Raw genomic sequence first — 13,693 nt, 5'->3', positions numbered from 1 at the left:
AGCACTTTGTGGCCGCCCGCAGTGCCACAATTGTGCTCAGGTTGACCACAAGCGCGAGCTTCTCGCAAACTGTGCTCCGACGTAGTGGCATTTTCGTCGGTTCGTCAGGAATAATTAATGAAAATTTGTCGACATTTTCCCCTCCTTTTTTTTCACACTCGCCTTTTTCACGAGTTAAAGACACATCTTCCTCGCGATCGACGATAAAACTTTTTATACTTGCCGTAAACCTTGCGCCACAAATGCCACTGCGAAATATATCAGTGCGCATCGTAAAAGATCTTAATAACGTATGAATAGGAGTATAGATCTACTAAGCTGTAGTAGCCGTTGATTCTTTTATTTTCACGATTGATTGTTTTTATATTTAAAAGCGAGTTCTCTTAACTGAAATACTATGCTATCAATAATTTTACATTACAATATATTGAAAAAGTTTTTTTTACGTTTAGCATTTGCCATTTTAATTCCATTTTTTTTTTAAGTGAGTTTATTTGTATGTATAAAATTATTAGTGAAGTTTATGCAAGAAAATATTTGATCAAAATAATTTATTTTCATTTTACGTAAAATTAAAAGAAATGGTGCATAAAATCGGCTAATATGCGCTTGTAGCCGGAAATGGCGGAGTAATTCATTATCGATCAATCATTGGAACACCGACGAATGTAGCATTATATCCGCGCTGCCATTAATATCGATATCAGCTTTCGCGATTAACGCCGATTCGCGATGGATTAAATTCGGTTCATTCGTGCGGAATCGGCACTTAATGAGAAAGTAATTCACTCCGCAAGCATAAAGCAGAGAAAATTCGTTGCTCTTTCTTATTTTTTTATTAATGAAAAAAAAAATAATGTGCCAATATAGTCTGATAAAAGTCAAAACTTCAAATTGCTCGTTATAACATATCATAATTAAAGCTGATAATTAATAATAAAGCCGTAATTAAATTCTAATAAATTTAACCTGACATATCACACAGATAAACAAAACAAAATATATTTTACATTAATTGTAATAAATAAAGACCATTTTTATACGTTTATAACATTAAAATTTGCATTTCCATCAAAATAACATGAAATTTCGAAAAATTTCTGCTTTGGTCGCGCATTAATCTCATAAAAAAAGACAGGAATCGAATGCACCCTGCGCAAGCTTTAAGGCGCCGCAAGCTGCCAAATATCTGGCAGCGTTTTCCTCGGTGACGCGACTCGCCAGAAGAAACTCTCTCGCGGAGGGTGGGCGATAGATGCGCGGCGTTGTGCTTGCTTGGGTGTTTCGAGGCCGCGTAGTAGGGAGCTTGCGCCTAGCCAGACCGACTGGCTCGAGCTTGCGAGCTTTCTAGCAGCAGCCAGTCGCCGGCTGCCGGGCCACGACCTCGCATCAACCCGGTTGTTCGTTCACTCGGTTGGATGCTGCGCGAGAGAGTTTCCACGGACCACGTTTTCGCAGATCTTCGAGATTGCGTTCGAGCTTTCGATAGACTATTCTACCGCTGTCTCCTCTTCGCGCCACGAGCACATCACAAAGAGGGGCTAGAAGTTTTGTTAGAACTGTATAAAAATTCTTAACGTTGCGCAAGTTTTTCCATGATTGTTTTACATTATATCCTCCGTAAATTTGTTTAATTAATTCATACTTGACTTATCTGTCAACTTAACTTTAGCAATTATTTCGTACAATTTTCGAGATATCAAGTAAAAATTGAATGGACACTCACAGAGATTAGATGCAAACTCTATACGTGAAATTCAGACGTATAAGAAGAACCCGTATCAAGGATTGCGGTATCGAAGATTGAAGGTCGGGGTCGGATGTGAGAATTGTCTCGTGCAAAAACAAGTGACGCCCATCGGTTGTTTTTCCGAGTAACAGCGGAGTATGGCGGATGGGTGACAGACGCGAATCCACTGCAGGCTGAAGGTGTTTTTCAGCGTCGGTGGGACCATGTGAGGCTTCAACCATGAGGGTGAGTGTAATTATAAAATTTCTTTTATAGCTGATAATCGTTTTAATCTTTAGAGTTTTCGAGAAGCTCCTCTTTCGTCTCGTAATGTTTTTGCGATATATTGAATCTCGATATTCTACAGAACAAATACGGATCAAGGAGTATTTGCAAAAACGTGCAAATCAAATGATAAAATTTATGAGTTAATCAGTATTGTGCATAAAAATATTTATTGTATACAGTAGGGCGGTTAAACAAATTTAAATTCATCTGAGATATTCTCAGATAAATTAAAACAATTCTTTGTTTATATTATAATTTACCATTTTAAATTATAGTATGGCAATTGTATATGTAAAATAACAACAATTAATTTCCATTGAGCGAGCACATGGCATAATATAATATTTTAAAACTGTTTTAATTGTTTTGTACTAACTAATCAGCAATTTATTAACTAAAAGCAATTCAGCAAAATTATTTCAATTGAAAATTTACATGAGCGTATGCACCGGGGTTCGCTTTGATGTACGTCTGCTATATGTATATTATATATTTTCGGTTCACATGTTGTAAACCAAAAAGAAAAATAGATATATTATAGAGATAAATTGCGTTTCAAAGTTTCAAACTTTACTATAATAAAATATGTATATAGTTAAATTTCTTATTTTATTTTGTTAACAGACTCCAGATATTTCCAAAAGATTTTCGTAACGATCAACACTTAGAAAATATATTCCAGAAGTCTAATTAAGAGTAATGTCAGTCTTTAACTGCCTCTATGGAACAAGTTAAATGTTCAAATGCGACAAAACTTCTAATAAGGAATGATTTAAGTGACAACGGATTAAAATCATCTGGGGAATTACAGTAGGTTAGCTCTCTGGTGTCTGTCGACCTCGTGACACCAACGCCATAATACCCCCAGGCGAATTTTCATCCATGGTAGTTGGAGCGCAGCGTGGCATAACTTCCGCTAACTTAGCCGACTTCAATTGGGAAGTGTCCCTGACTGCGGTACTCGGAAATGACTTAATCGATGATGCGTAAATTTTGTATTATCTTAATAATACTAAATACGAGCTCTAACATAATTTTCGAGCATATTATATAATTTGATTTGTACGTGTAATACAATTTTTGTAATTTTTTAATTTCATTCTTTAGGTTTTATATGAAGCGTTTTAATAATCTTTTTACATTACGTTCCTTGTATTAAAAATAAACGTAAAATATAATTACGTTTAAGTATAGGGTTTTATTATATTCTGCTTAATTTATGTGCTGTATAAAAATTTAAAGCTTTATGCTTTCCGAGTATGTAATTAAACTAATTGAAAGAGGTTTTTAAATGCATCTTCTCTGTAATACTGAACCATAACGTTAAACGACTACTTGAGCCTATTAAAAGATGCACACTATGATAAACTTGGAAACTCAACGCGTACTAGGTAAATTCGGCCGCAAACTTGGGTGGTAAATTTTATTTGCACGGCTAACACGTCGGTACTTGCCGAAGATTTTCCACTTGATAGTTTCAGGCATAGGTTAAAAAGAAAAAAAGATGAATGTTTGAGAGACACTCACGGCATACTTTACTTTAAACTTCAGTTGGCGTGAGAAATTTTGGAAAGTTCCGGACAGGTGTCGACGAGAAAAAAACCGAAGCATCCACTAAGATAAATTGCATATCTCGCGTCTGACAAAAACATTTTAAAACTTTAAGCGGTAAATTAAGCTTCAAGTATCTCTAATTCTACGTTGTAAACATCCTCTATAAAATGTAACTTTTCTCGTAATTCGCAATTCTATTTTAATTATTGAGAGTTTGCAAATGTTTAAAATTAAAATGAGGATAGTCTCGCATTTCCGGTGATCCGTGAAAGCGTGAAACAACGCGAAAATGGGAAACACACAGGTAAGAAACCGCCAATTAAGAACGTAATCAGCAACTGCTCTCAGACTTTGGTGAATGCTGGAATCTGCGAGGTTATCTTGTGCTTCAAGCTTGATATTTATATTAGCAATGCAAATTGGAGTTGTATGCGGATAGCATTGCTACAACCAACAGAGCACGACCACATAACATTCTGTAAGCGTTTACATAGAAATAAAATTAGCAGACACGCATAAATATTGTTTACGTATGTAATTCTCCCTTATTTTAAATTCAATAAAATTAAATTTTAATCAAAATAATTTATGTATAAAAAAAAATAAAAATAAAATTCGAGTTCTTTAAACACGCGTTTAGCAAAAATTATTTTTCCTTTGACACCTCAAACAAAATACAATTTTAATTATTCGTTTTTTTTCTTTATCTAAAGTAAATTATTTATTAACGTAAAATGTATGTTTAAAAAAAATATTTTAAACAAAACTATTTCAATTTTGTGTGTATGTGAGAGAGTTTTTATTATGTTATGCTATTCATATCTTGTATTACTCATTCTGGAAACGACTCAAATTTAGCAGTCTACAAATCATTTTAGACAAATATTTTGCATTATTTTTTAGGAATTATGAACAAATTATAAATTTTTGAATATATTATCGAACGTATAAAAAACAGATTTTTCGTAAAAAAAAATTTGCTTTTCGCCCTTGCGGTTTTACGATCAAGCTACATGATACGACTTACTTTACAATTTTAATTCAAAACAACATGCTTTATAAATATATGTAAATCTCGATTTAAAGCAATTTACGTTATTTATTTCAATGGTTTAAAAATGCTGTGAATCTAATTGTCAAAAACTTATTAAAAGTTAAATTGTATATCAATGTAATTTTTTAGTTCAACTATTATTACAGTAAAATCAAAATTGTTTAAATCAAGTTTTACACTTCCTGCATTTTTTAAATGGTATCTCGGTTAATTATATTGCAGAACTCGTAATCAATCAATTGAACAAAAAATGTAATACGAGGCATGATATCAAATGCAATATATAAGTACATGTATTTCCATATTATCGTATGTGTATAAATGTTAATGCGGTAATCGGGCGAAGGGCAGATAGAAAAAAGCTCTATATGCACGTAAGCCAGTTTATTACATTACTTGCATTTGCCTATAGCACTGCTATTAAAGGCAATATTTAAATTTGGCATAAAAGAGCATTCTACTGAGACCAAAATTAAAAATTTTACGGTATGTATAGCGTTACAGAACAATCCCAACAACGTGAAAAGCGTTCTTTTGCTCAATATTTGAATTTCATAAAATGCTCTGCTGTTATGTATATTCAAAAGCCAAGTTGAATAATGTATTCATGCGACGAATGTACATCAACGAATGATTGGTCAATTTTACGGTATCAGCGAATCGTGTTTTTAACAATCATATTTACTGATTTATATTCTTCATTTAATTATTAATAAAAATTTCAATTATAATCAGTAAATAATAAATAAAAAATTTATAATAAATACAATCAATATTTTATATATGTATAATCGAAGGTATAGATATTTATATTCTTTTATATAAATACATTTTCTCCGCCCTTTTCTTGAAGATTTTATAATATAAAAAATCTAATCTCTTTCTGCAACATCTATGTAACATCTTTAATGATTTTCAATCAGTGACACTTTAAAATTTCAAAAACGAGCGAAGAAAATAATTCGTAAAATTGATAGCAAAATAAAAGTCTCAACAATAGATTCATGAATGCAATTTCATTATTATGTAATAATAAAAAATTTCAGATTAAAGATAATATCGATAAAATAAATAAACTCAAACAGAGAAGTGTTTGACGGTTAAGTCGACGAGAGGATCTCATCGATAACTCAGTACGTCGCGCGATTCGTACAATGCCGTCTAATTATGTATTCCCACGTTGATCGAAATTCCCGTTTTCCATCCGAGCGACCATACTTGCCGTCCATCGAGACACTTGGATGGCACCCGCCCGTTCAAGCGGAACATCTTGTATCGCTTGTCAATAAATTGTGCGACGATATCGTTAGCATATGTATTGCGTTTTGCCCGTGTTACGGGCAGGTATTACCGCCGCCGCGGATTGCACTCAGACAGTTTTATATCAGACACGTAATAGAGAGAGGTATTACACGCGCCGAATACATTCTCATAACGAGGAACGGCACGCAAAGTACATCTAACTGGAAAATCGCTACGTAAGGATCGCGTATCATTTTAGCTCGTTCAGATCGACACAATTGCAGCATATCATAACAAGAAACGCGTTCGATACAAGGGGAGAATCCAAAAGAAATATCAGTTCCATTTTCTAGTATTCGTTATTGTATTATTAAAAGACAAATACACATACCAAAAATTTACTCAATTAAAAAGAGACAAACAAGTGAAAAAATCAAACCGCATTTATCCATAAATAAAATTAAAGTTTCTCGCTGTTTGACTAACAATAAGTTGATCTTTGGATTTCCCGCATAAGTGAAGAGAATCAAGAGATGCAAGGGCTAACATATCTAGAGCGGTTATAGGGGCAAGCCGTAAATTGGGAAACTTTGAAATTCCTAGTCTCACCAGATATGTTGCCTTGCACATAGGGTGCTGGCGTCAAAGTGTTCTTTCAAGCGATTGGAAACGTCACGGAATAGTAACCCGTTCCACGAAACTATATTGCAGAGCACTTTGCAAACTACATTTCGAGATGAACAGTTTAGAAATAATATTTGAACTAATCAATGCAAAAACTTTAAAAAATTTTTAATATTATTTTGACAAACAAGTGAAAAAATCAAACCGCATTTATCCATAAATAAAATTAAAGTTTCTCGCTGTTTGACTAACAATAAGTTGATCTTTGGATTTCCCGCATAAGCGAAGAGAATCAAGAGATGCAAGGGCTAACATATCTAGAGCGGTTATAGGGGCAAGCCGTAAATTGGGAAACTTTGAAATTCCTAGTCTCACCAGATATGTTGCCTTGCACATAGGGTGCTGGCGTCAAAGTGTTCTTTCAAACGATTGGAAACGTCACGGAATAGTAACCCGTTCCACGAAACTATATTGCAGAGCACTTTGCAAACTACATTTCGAGATGAACAGTTTAGAAATAATATTTGAACTAATCAATGCAAAAACTTTAAAAAATTTTTAATATTATTTTAAATAAAAATTTTTCTGATCAAATTTGTTTAAAATTATTATTTTAATTATATATAATAATTTCAATTTTTGCATTTAAATACTTTTTATATATTTGTATCTTCTCTCTACCATTTTCACAGAGAAAATAAATTTTTAAATAATATTATATTTAAAAACTATTTAACAATTATTCTTAATAATCTGCATTTGACGCGTAGCTGCTGAAATCTTTTTATCCTCCATTATAAAAGTATAACAAAATATATCATGCGCTTAATATCTGCAATCACATATAATTTACATTTCTGATTACATTGCTAGTGTCTAAGCGAAATGATATCTTCAGACTCCAAGCTACTGGCGAATCCATGACGTGGATTTGTATAATACTGTAATAACTCACAAATCCTACTTACGACACAATCCAACCCAGCATTCGATCGTTCGGCGCGACACGGCATGGTGTTCCAACTGGGACCGCAAGTAATTTATTTGGGTTCGCCAGCACGAGCGCAAATAATCATTCAGACTCTCGCGAGCACGACGCGTTTTCATAATCCTCTTACATTTTCGGCGAATTGGGTCGCCCGAAATTATACTCTGTTATATTCGCGGTCGGCTATTCTCTGCCGTTACATCTCCGTTTTGAATATGCAGTACAAATGAAACCAATATACGAGACTTTTATTCAAAATTTTGCTCGTGAATGTGACAATTACATGTAACGTTATGTGTAACGTTAGTCGTATCCTTTAAGACAAAAGAAACAAATCATGGAAAAGAAAAATTTATGAAGATGCGTCGCAGAAAAGTAAAACACTAAAATGAAAAAATGATTGCAAAGAGAAAACTGTACGCTTTTGATTACGTTTCTGATCTCGTTTCCAATTTCCAACGGACGCTTTTCAATATTCTTTCTGCAAATAATTCAATTTTTTTTAATTATCTTAAAATAAATAGCAAGATATTTATATTAGAATTAAATGTTTCTTTAGATTTGAATATGTCGTATATTTACTGTTATTTTTTCTCATTTATATGTATCATATATACAATATATACAATTATTATCTATTTTATTTTCGCGATATATATAAGAATACTTCGAACCAAAGTGCTCACTCTGGCATCTTTTCTCCTTCCTTCTTTTTTGATTATTTGACATCTATAAAAAATCTTAAAGACAAATCCGAGATAAGGATATAGGAAATTGGTTGTCAATCTGAGAAGCTGTCGTCAAAGTCTCGATCTCAAATTGGCGGATTTGCATGTATAATGTAATCACGCTAATCGACTAAAAAGATTCGTACGAACGCGGCGCGTGAAGAGTATCAGGTGGGAAAGGATTAAGAGATTCCCGCCACTTCTTGCAAAGTATTCATAAGCATTCTGTAACGAACTCAGGCACAGCAAAAGTTTTCGCAGCGCCTTATAAGCTTGAACCCCATTACCATTCATGGCAATCAGAGAGCTGATCGAAGAGTTATCGTAAAGCACTGTGCTGTATCCTCGGAACATTGAGAAAATGAGAAACGAGAAAACTTGGGATGTGATATAATGTGTTTCATGATCACTTTCATCTCTCGCGTAAAACGATCGAACATTTTTCAATTTAGTACTAAATTATATATTGATATTTTACAATATTTAGTCATAAAATAAATGGTATAAGAGTAGTTTTGTCTATCTCAAACTGTCAAAAAATACACGTTATATATATATTTTAATAAAACTCTAAAGATAAATATTATATATGTATCATATATTATATGCAATTCGCAAGTTGAGGTCAGCCAAATTTTTCAACAATAATAATGAAAGTATAAAATATATATATAAAAGAGAAATATCACAACTACAATGTTTGTACTATCTTTAAATTTAGATAGAGAGTAGCGTTATAACTCTCAATTTTTTCCACTTTATATATCCTATTACGTTAAATTTATACTTTATGTTCTCAACTAAAGCTGATGATACATGTTTTAATATATTTTATATATCTCTGATGATATTGAAAAATAAAGAAGATACACTAAGATTCAGTAAGATAGTTATAAATATAAAAGTTAATTCTCTACAAAACACATTAGTACAGACATGCTATATATTGTGTTCTTTCTACAATAATCAAACTTTTTTCTCTTTAAAGCATATTCTTGTTTCATTTACAGTACATAAAACGGGAAAAAGTATAGCCATAAAAACTATATTTTTTATACCGCGTAATAAAAAAGTTCTATAAATGTCTAGAATTTTGTGAGAGTTGTTTACTGAACTGCATTTTTTACAAAAAAAAAAGGGTTATCGTAAAATTCTATATGTTATTGTAATTTCTTATCTTCTAACATACTACGATAACTTGAGAAAAGTCTAACTAGTAACAAGAAATAAGAATAATTTATTATTTATCTTCTTTTCTCTTAAAAATTGGTTATTTATGTTATATTTTGCAAATATATTATTCATTATTTTAGAATTAGTTTAAAGTAAGTAAAAGATTGACTCGATTAAGTAGAGAATCATTACCTATTTTCATTATCTCCTTTCGAAAAAAAAATGATTCAATTACAAGGTGCTTCTGCTTTCTGGTTGCGAAAGCAGTATGAGAGAAGAACGACTTTTGTTCCCTAAGGAAATATAAATTTCACATCGATTGAGTGAATTATGGATATACTGAAAAAAGTGGCTGACCGGTACTTTTTTCCATTAAAATGTTTAAATGATTTAGCGGGCACGCGCAGCGGTCGAAAAATGTTTCTTTGCGACTAAGAAAGAAAAGGGAAATGCAAAAGACAGAAACGAAAATAATAACAAAAGTGACACTAAATGGAAAAATATAATATCCGCGCGGCAAATATTATCTTTTTTTTTTTTAATTTTACGTTGCAAAAGCTCGATTGATATAAAAGCCGGCGAGCAACTTAGACAAAAAATAACGCATTAATTACAAAAAATGAGATAATAAATACGCGGGGACCGTACCAAAGTGAATTGCATTTGAATCGGCGGCCGAGGTTGAGAAATATCGGGAAAGGTTACGGTTGAGTTTGCTAACAAATGCGAATAAAGATTTAAATATAGCTCTAGCTCTCGTTCTACTCGGAAATTGATTTCCTCGGAAAAGAATGAGCACAACTCAAGTAATGTGACTTTATTAAAGTAACGAGATTCCGTGCTGGACGAGCGGTTTTAGAGATTTTTAAAGACAAAAAAAAATATTGGCTCAAGTTATACTAATTAATTGCATAAATATTGTCAGTGTGATTATTGAAAATAATTCGCATCAAGGAATAATTTAATGCATTCTGCAAATTTATCATAGTACACTTTAACTAAATTATAAAAGAAATTATAAAAGAAAATTTATTATTTTATATTACATTCCGCAGATAATTTTCTGTTTAAAGAAGCACTTTTTCTCTCTTTCCTTTCTCTTTTTCTCTTCTCTTCTCTCTTATACTGCACGAAATCCAGAAAACAGATCGATGCTTTTACTTCTCAAAGAATAATTCATGAATTCGCGAACGCGGCCATTAATCGATAACTATATCATTTTTCGCGATTTGTGTCAGAGAACTCGCATGGTTCAATGTTCTCTGATTTACGGTCTATCGAAAGCTGGTATGCGTTACTGCAATATAACAAACATTTCGTCAACGTCATCTAAACATAAATCGATCTTGAATGCGTATCGCGCCCGATTTAGATACGTGAATGCAATGAGATCCTACGCTCGAAAATATTTATCGAACAGCCGTGATAGCGGTACTTTATTACAATAGTGAAAGTAATAAATTTTCAACGAGATAAGACAATTCGTCCGTTGCCTCTGGAGAGAAGGAGTCACCACACACACGGAGATTTATTTCCTCACTTTAAAAATTTCTGATGTACTCAATCATTTCGAAGCTCTTTTATAATTCATACAAACATTTCTACGAGTCTTTTCATTTCCTAAATGCATCCCGAAAAACGCGCGAGTTTGCTTAATCTCTTGCTTCAACAAGCAAGCAAAGTGTATCTGATCTTTTACCCCAATACGAAGAAGATACGCTTCATGAATCATCGACGTTAGTGAGTGACAATAAATAGCTCATTGATTTATTATAATATTTAATATAATATTTGTTAATTTTATGTATATATAGATTACTTAATATGTAAGATAAAAAGCTCTTGAAAATACTGTATATATATATATATATACGAAAATAATAACAAAAGTGACACTAAATGGAAAAATATAATATCCGCGCGGCAAATATTATCTTTTTTTTTTTTAATTTTACGTTGCAAAAGCTCGATTGATATAAAAGCCGGCGAGCAACTTAGACAAAAAATAACGCATTAATTACAAAAAATGAGATAATAAATACGCGGGGACCGTACCAAAGTGAATTGCATTTGAATCGGCGGCCGAGGTTGAGAAATATCGGGAAAGGTTACGGTTGAGTTTGCTAACAAATGCGAATAAAGATTTAAATATAGCTCTAGCTCTCGTTCTACTCGGAAATTGATTTCCTCGGAAAAGAATGAGCACAACTCAAGTAATGTGACTTTATTAAAGTAACGAGATTCCGTGCTGGACGAGCGGTTTTAGAGATTTTTAAAGACAAAAAAAAATATTGGCTCAAGTTATACTAATTAATTGCATAAATATTGTCAGTGTGATTATTGAAAATAATTCGCATCAAGGAATAATTTAATGCATTCTGCAAATTTATCATAGTACACTTTAACTAAATTATAAAAGAAATTATAAAAGAAAATTTATTATTTAAAAAAAGAAAATATATATATAAAGAGATTATCTTCACAGTATATATTTTAAAATAAATACAAAAATTCAGACTATCAATGCCAGAGTATTACAACAAAATACAATTTTAACGCAGAATTGAAAAGCACTAAATGTTGTAATGCGAAATGAAACAGCGGAAATAAACGGATAAGTAAATAAAAATAAAAGGGCATCGGGTCAAAGAGAACGATGTTTGCATAATATATGAAAATTTTGAAGCCATCCTCTTGGGGAATCATGAACGGGAGAGACCAGCCAAGAGGCGAAGGATACAGAACGAGGGGAAGTCAGGCGGAAAGGTCAGAGAGTGGGTGCACTCCGGCGAAAGGAGGTCGGAAAATAAGAAAGATCTGCGGGTCACATAGGAAGCAAGACGGCAACTGGAGTCGTTGGATTTTCAGGATTCCTCTATCCTCCCTACGTCGAGTCCTCCTTATCACCGTGCGTTTCTTTCAGTCAGCTTGTTTTAAAAGTTGTTTCTTATTTATTCATGAATTACGCGACCCGACCTGCAGCATCAGAGGCAGACGCGCTGTACAAAACATACCGACGGCAAAACTTTCTATCCGCTATCGCAGAAATCCCATGTTATCCCGGACTAGGAGCTGGCAGGATTAATAGATCGATCGATCCTCGATTGCACAGCGGATTGCATGCTCGAGATACTCGATCGATGAGAAACTTTTAAACGCGATTGTAATTGGACGAAACCGATATTGCACCTGCCGCAGTGCAGATATAATCGACTTAATAGTGTTAAATATTTTTTGTACTAACCATAAATTAAAGTCTGTATGTATCTCTATATCTTTTGCTTTCCTAGTACCGTTCTCATGCTGACAGAAAGTACCGGAATATCAACATGCAAAAAATGTGAAGGGCTTGTATAGAGGTATGCATTTATGTAAGGAGTATGCATAAGTATGCATTTTTTTACAGCAAAGCAAGTTTAATTCTTCTTAGCAAAATCGATAAAGCACATACAACGATTTATCGATGTCTCATTGGCATTCAAGAGACAGAAAATAAATATACATATGTGAAACATACATATATATCATATTATATATTATATATATTTTCTTTTGCTGCTATTTTATCTTGATATCAGTTCTCTACCTTAGTTCTATCTTTTTTTTTAATTTAATGTTACAAATTGCATTTACACCTAGCGGGAATTGATATCGCAGCTTCATTCGAAGTAATCGAAAAATAGAAATCGAACTTTGAAATCGAATTTCCGCGTTAAAACCTTCCTCGATCTACTATTCCCCGCAATCGAACGGCACGATGCGATTCCAGGCGACCTCGAGATTCACGGCACGTTGAAGGACTTAATTCGCGAAACGTCCAGAAAGATGGCAAGCGTGAATAATCGTTATGCCACGTCTCTCAAGCGACTTTTGCAGGCTCGGCCGTTTCAAAGCGGGGGAAACCATCTATTACGGATCATTATCGAGTCTCGATTTATAATCCCTGCGAGCGTGCAAGCTTCTGAACTGACTTCTGGTGCTTTATTGAGCGATCGATCGGTTTTTGAAATCATATCATCCTTAAATCGAGTCGCTTAAACGCTAATATATCAAAAAAATTTCTAGAAAATGAATATAAGAGTCTTAAATATAAAAGTCTTCTATAAAATAATTTTTGTAATTATAATAATATATATTTCTTTTTATATTCATGTTCTTTTTTTTTATTTGGTCTCTTGTATAAAAAATCATTGATACTTAAATATTAATCAAAATGTTAATCTAGTGGATCGTAAAAATTTAAGAATAAAAATAATAATATAAATCTCTCTCTCTCTTTCTCTCTCTCTCTCTCTCTCTCTCTCTCTTGTCTT

At 32.9% G+C, this 13,693-nt stretch overlaps 1 protein-coding gene across 1 annotated transcript in view; it reads left to right on the top strand.

The window, feature by feature from the left end:
- Positions 1-1,329: 1,329 nt before the first annotated feature.
- The window catches only part of LOC115239266 (dipeptidase 1-like), a 107,735-nt gene continuing 95,371 nt past the window's right edge, over positions 1,330-13,693 (top strand). The window contains exon 1 of the mRNA XM_029813705.1: positions 1,330-1,975. Coding sequence (XP_029669565.1) covers positions 1,970-1,975 — 6 coding nt within the window. The 5' untranslated portion in view covers positions 1,330-1,969. The remainder of the gene's footprint in view (positions 1,976-13,693) is intronic.

This window comes from Formica exsecta, unplaced genomic scaffold, assembly GCF_003651465.1.
Source record: "Formica exsecta isolate Colony F162 unplaced genomic scaffold, ASM365146v1 scaffold37, whole genome shotgun sequence".
Classification (NCBI taxonomy): domain Eukaryota; kingdom Metazoa; phylum Arthropoda; class Insecta; order Hymenoptera; family Formicidae; genus Formica; species Formica exsecta.
This window is presented reverse-complemented; position numbering and strand designations above follow the sequence as displayed.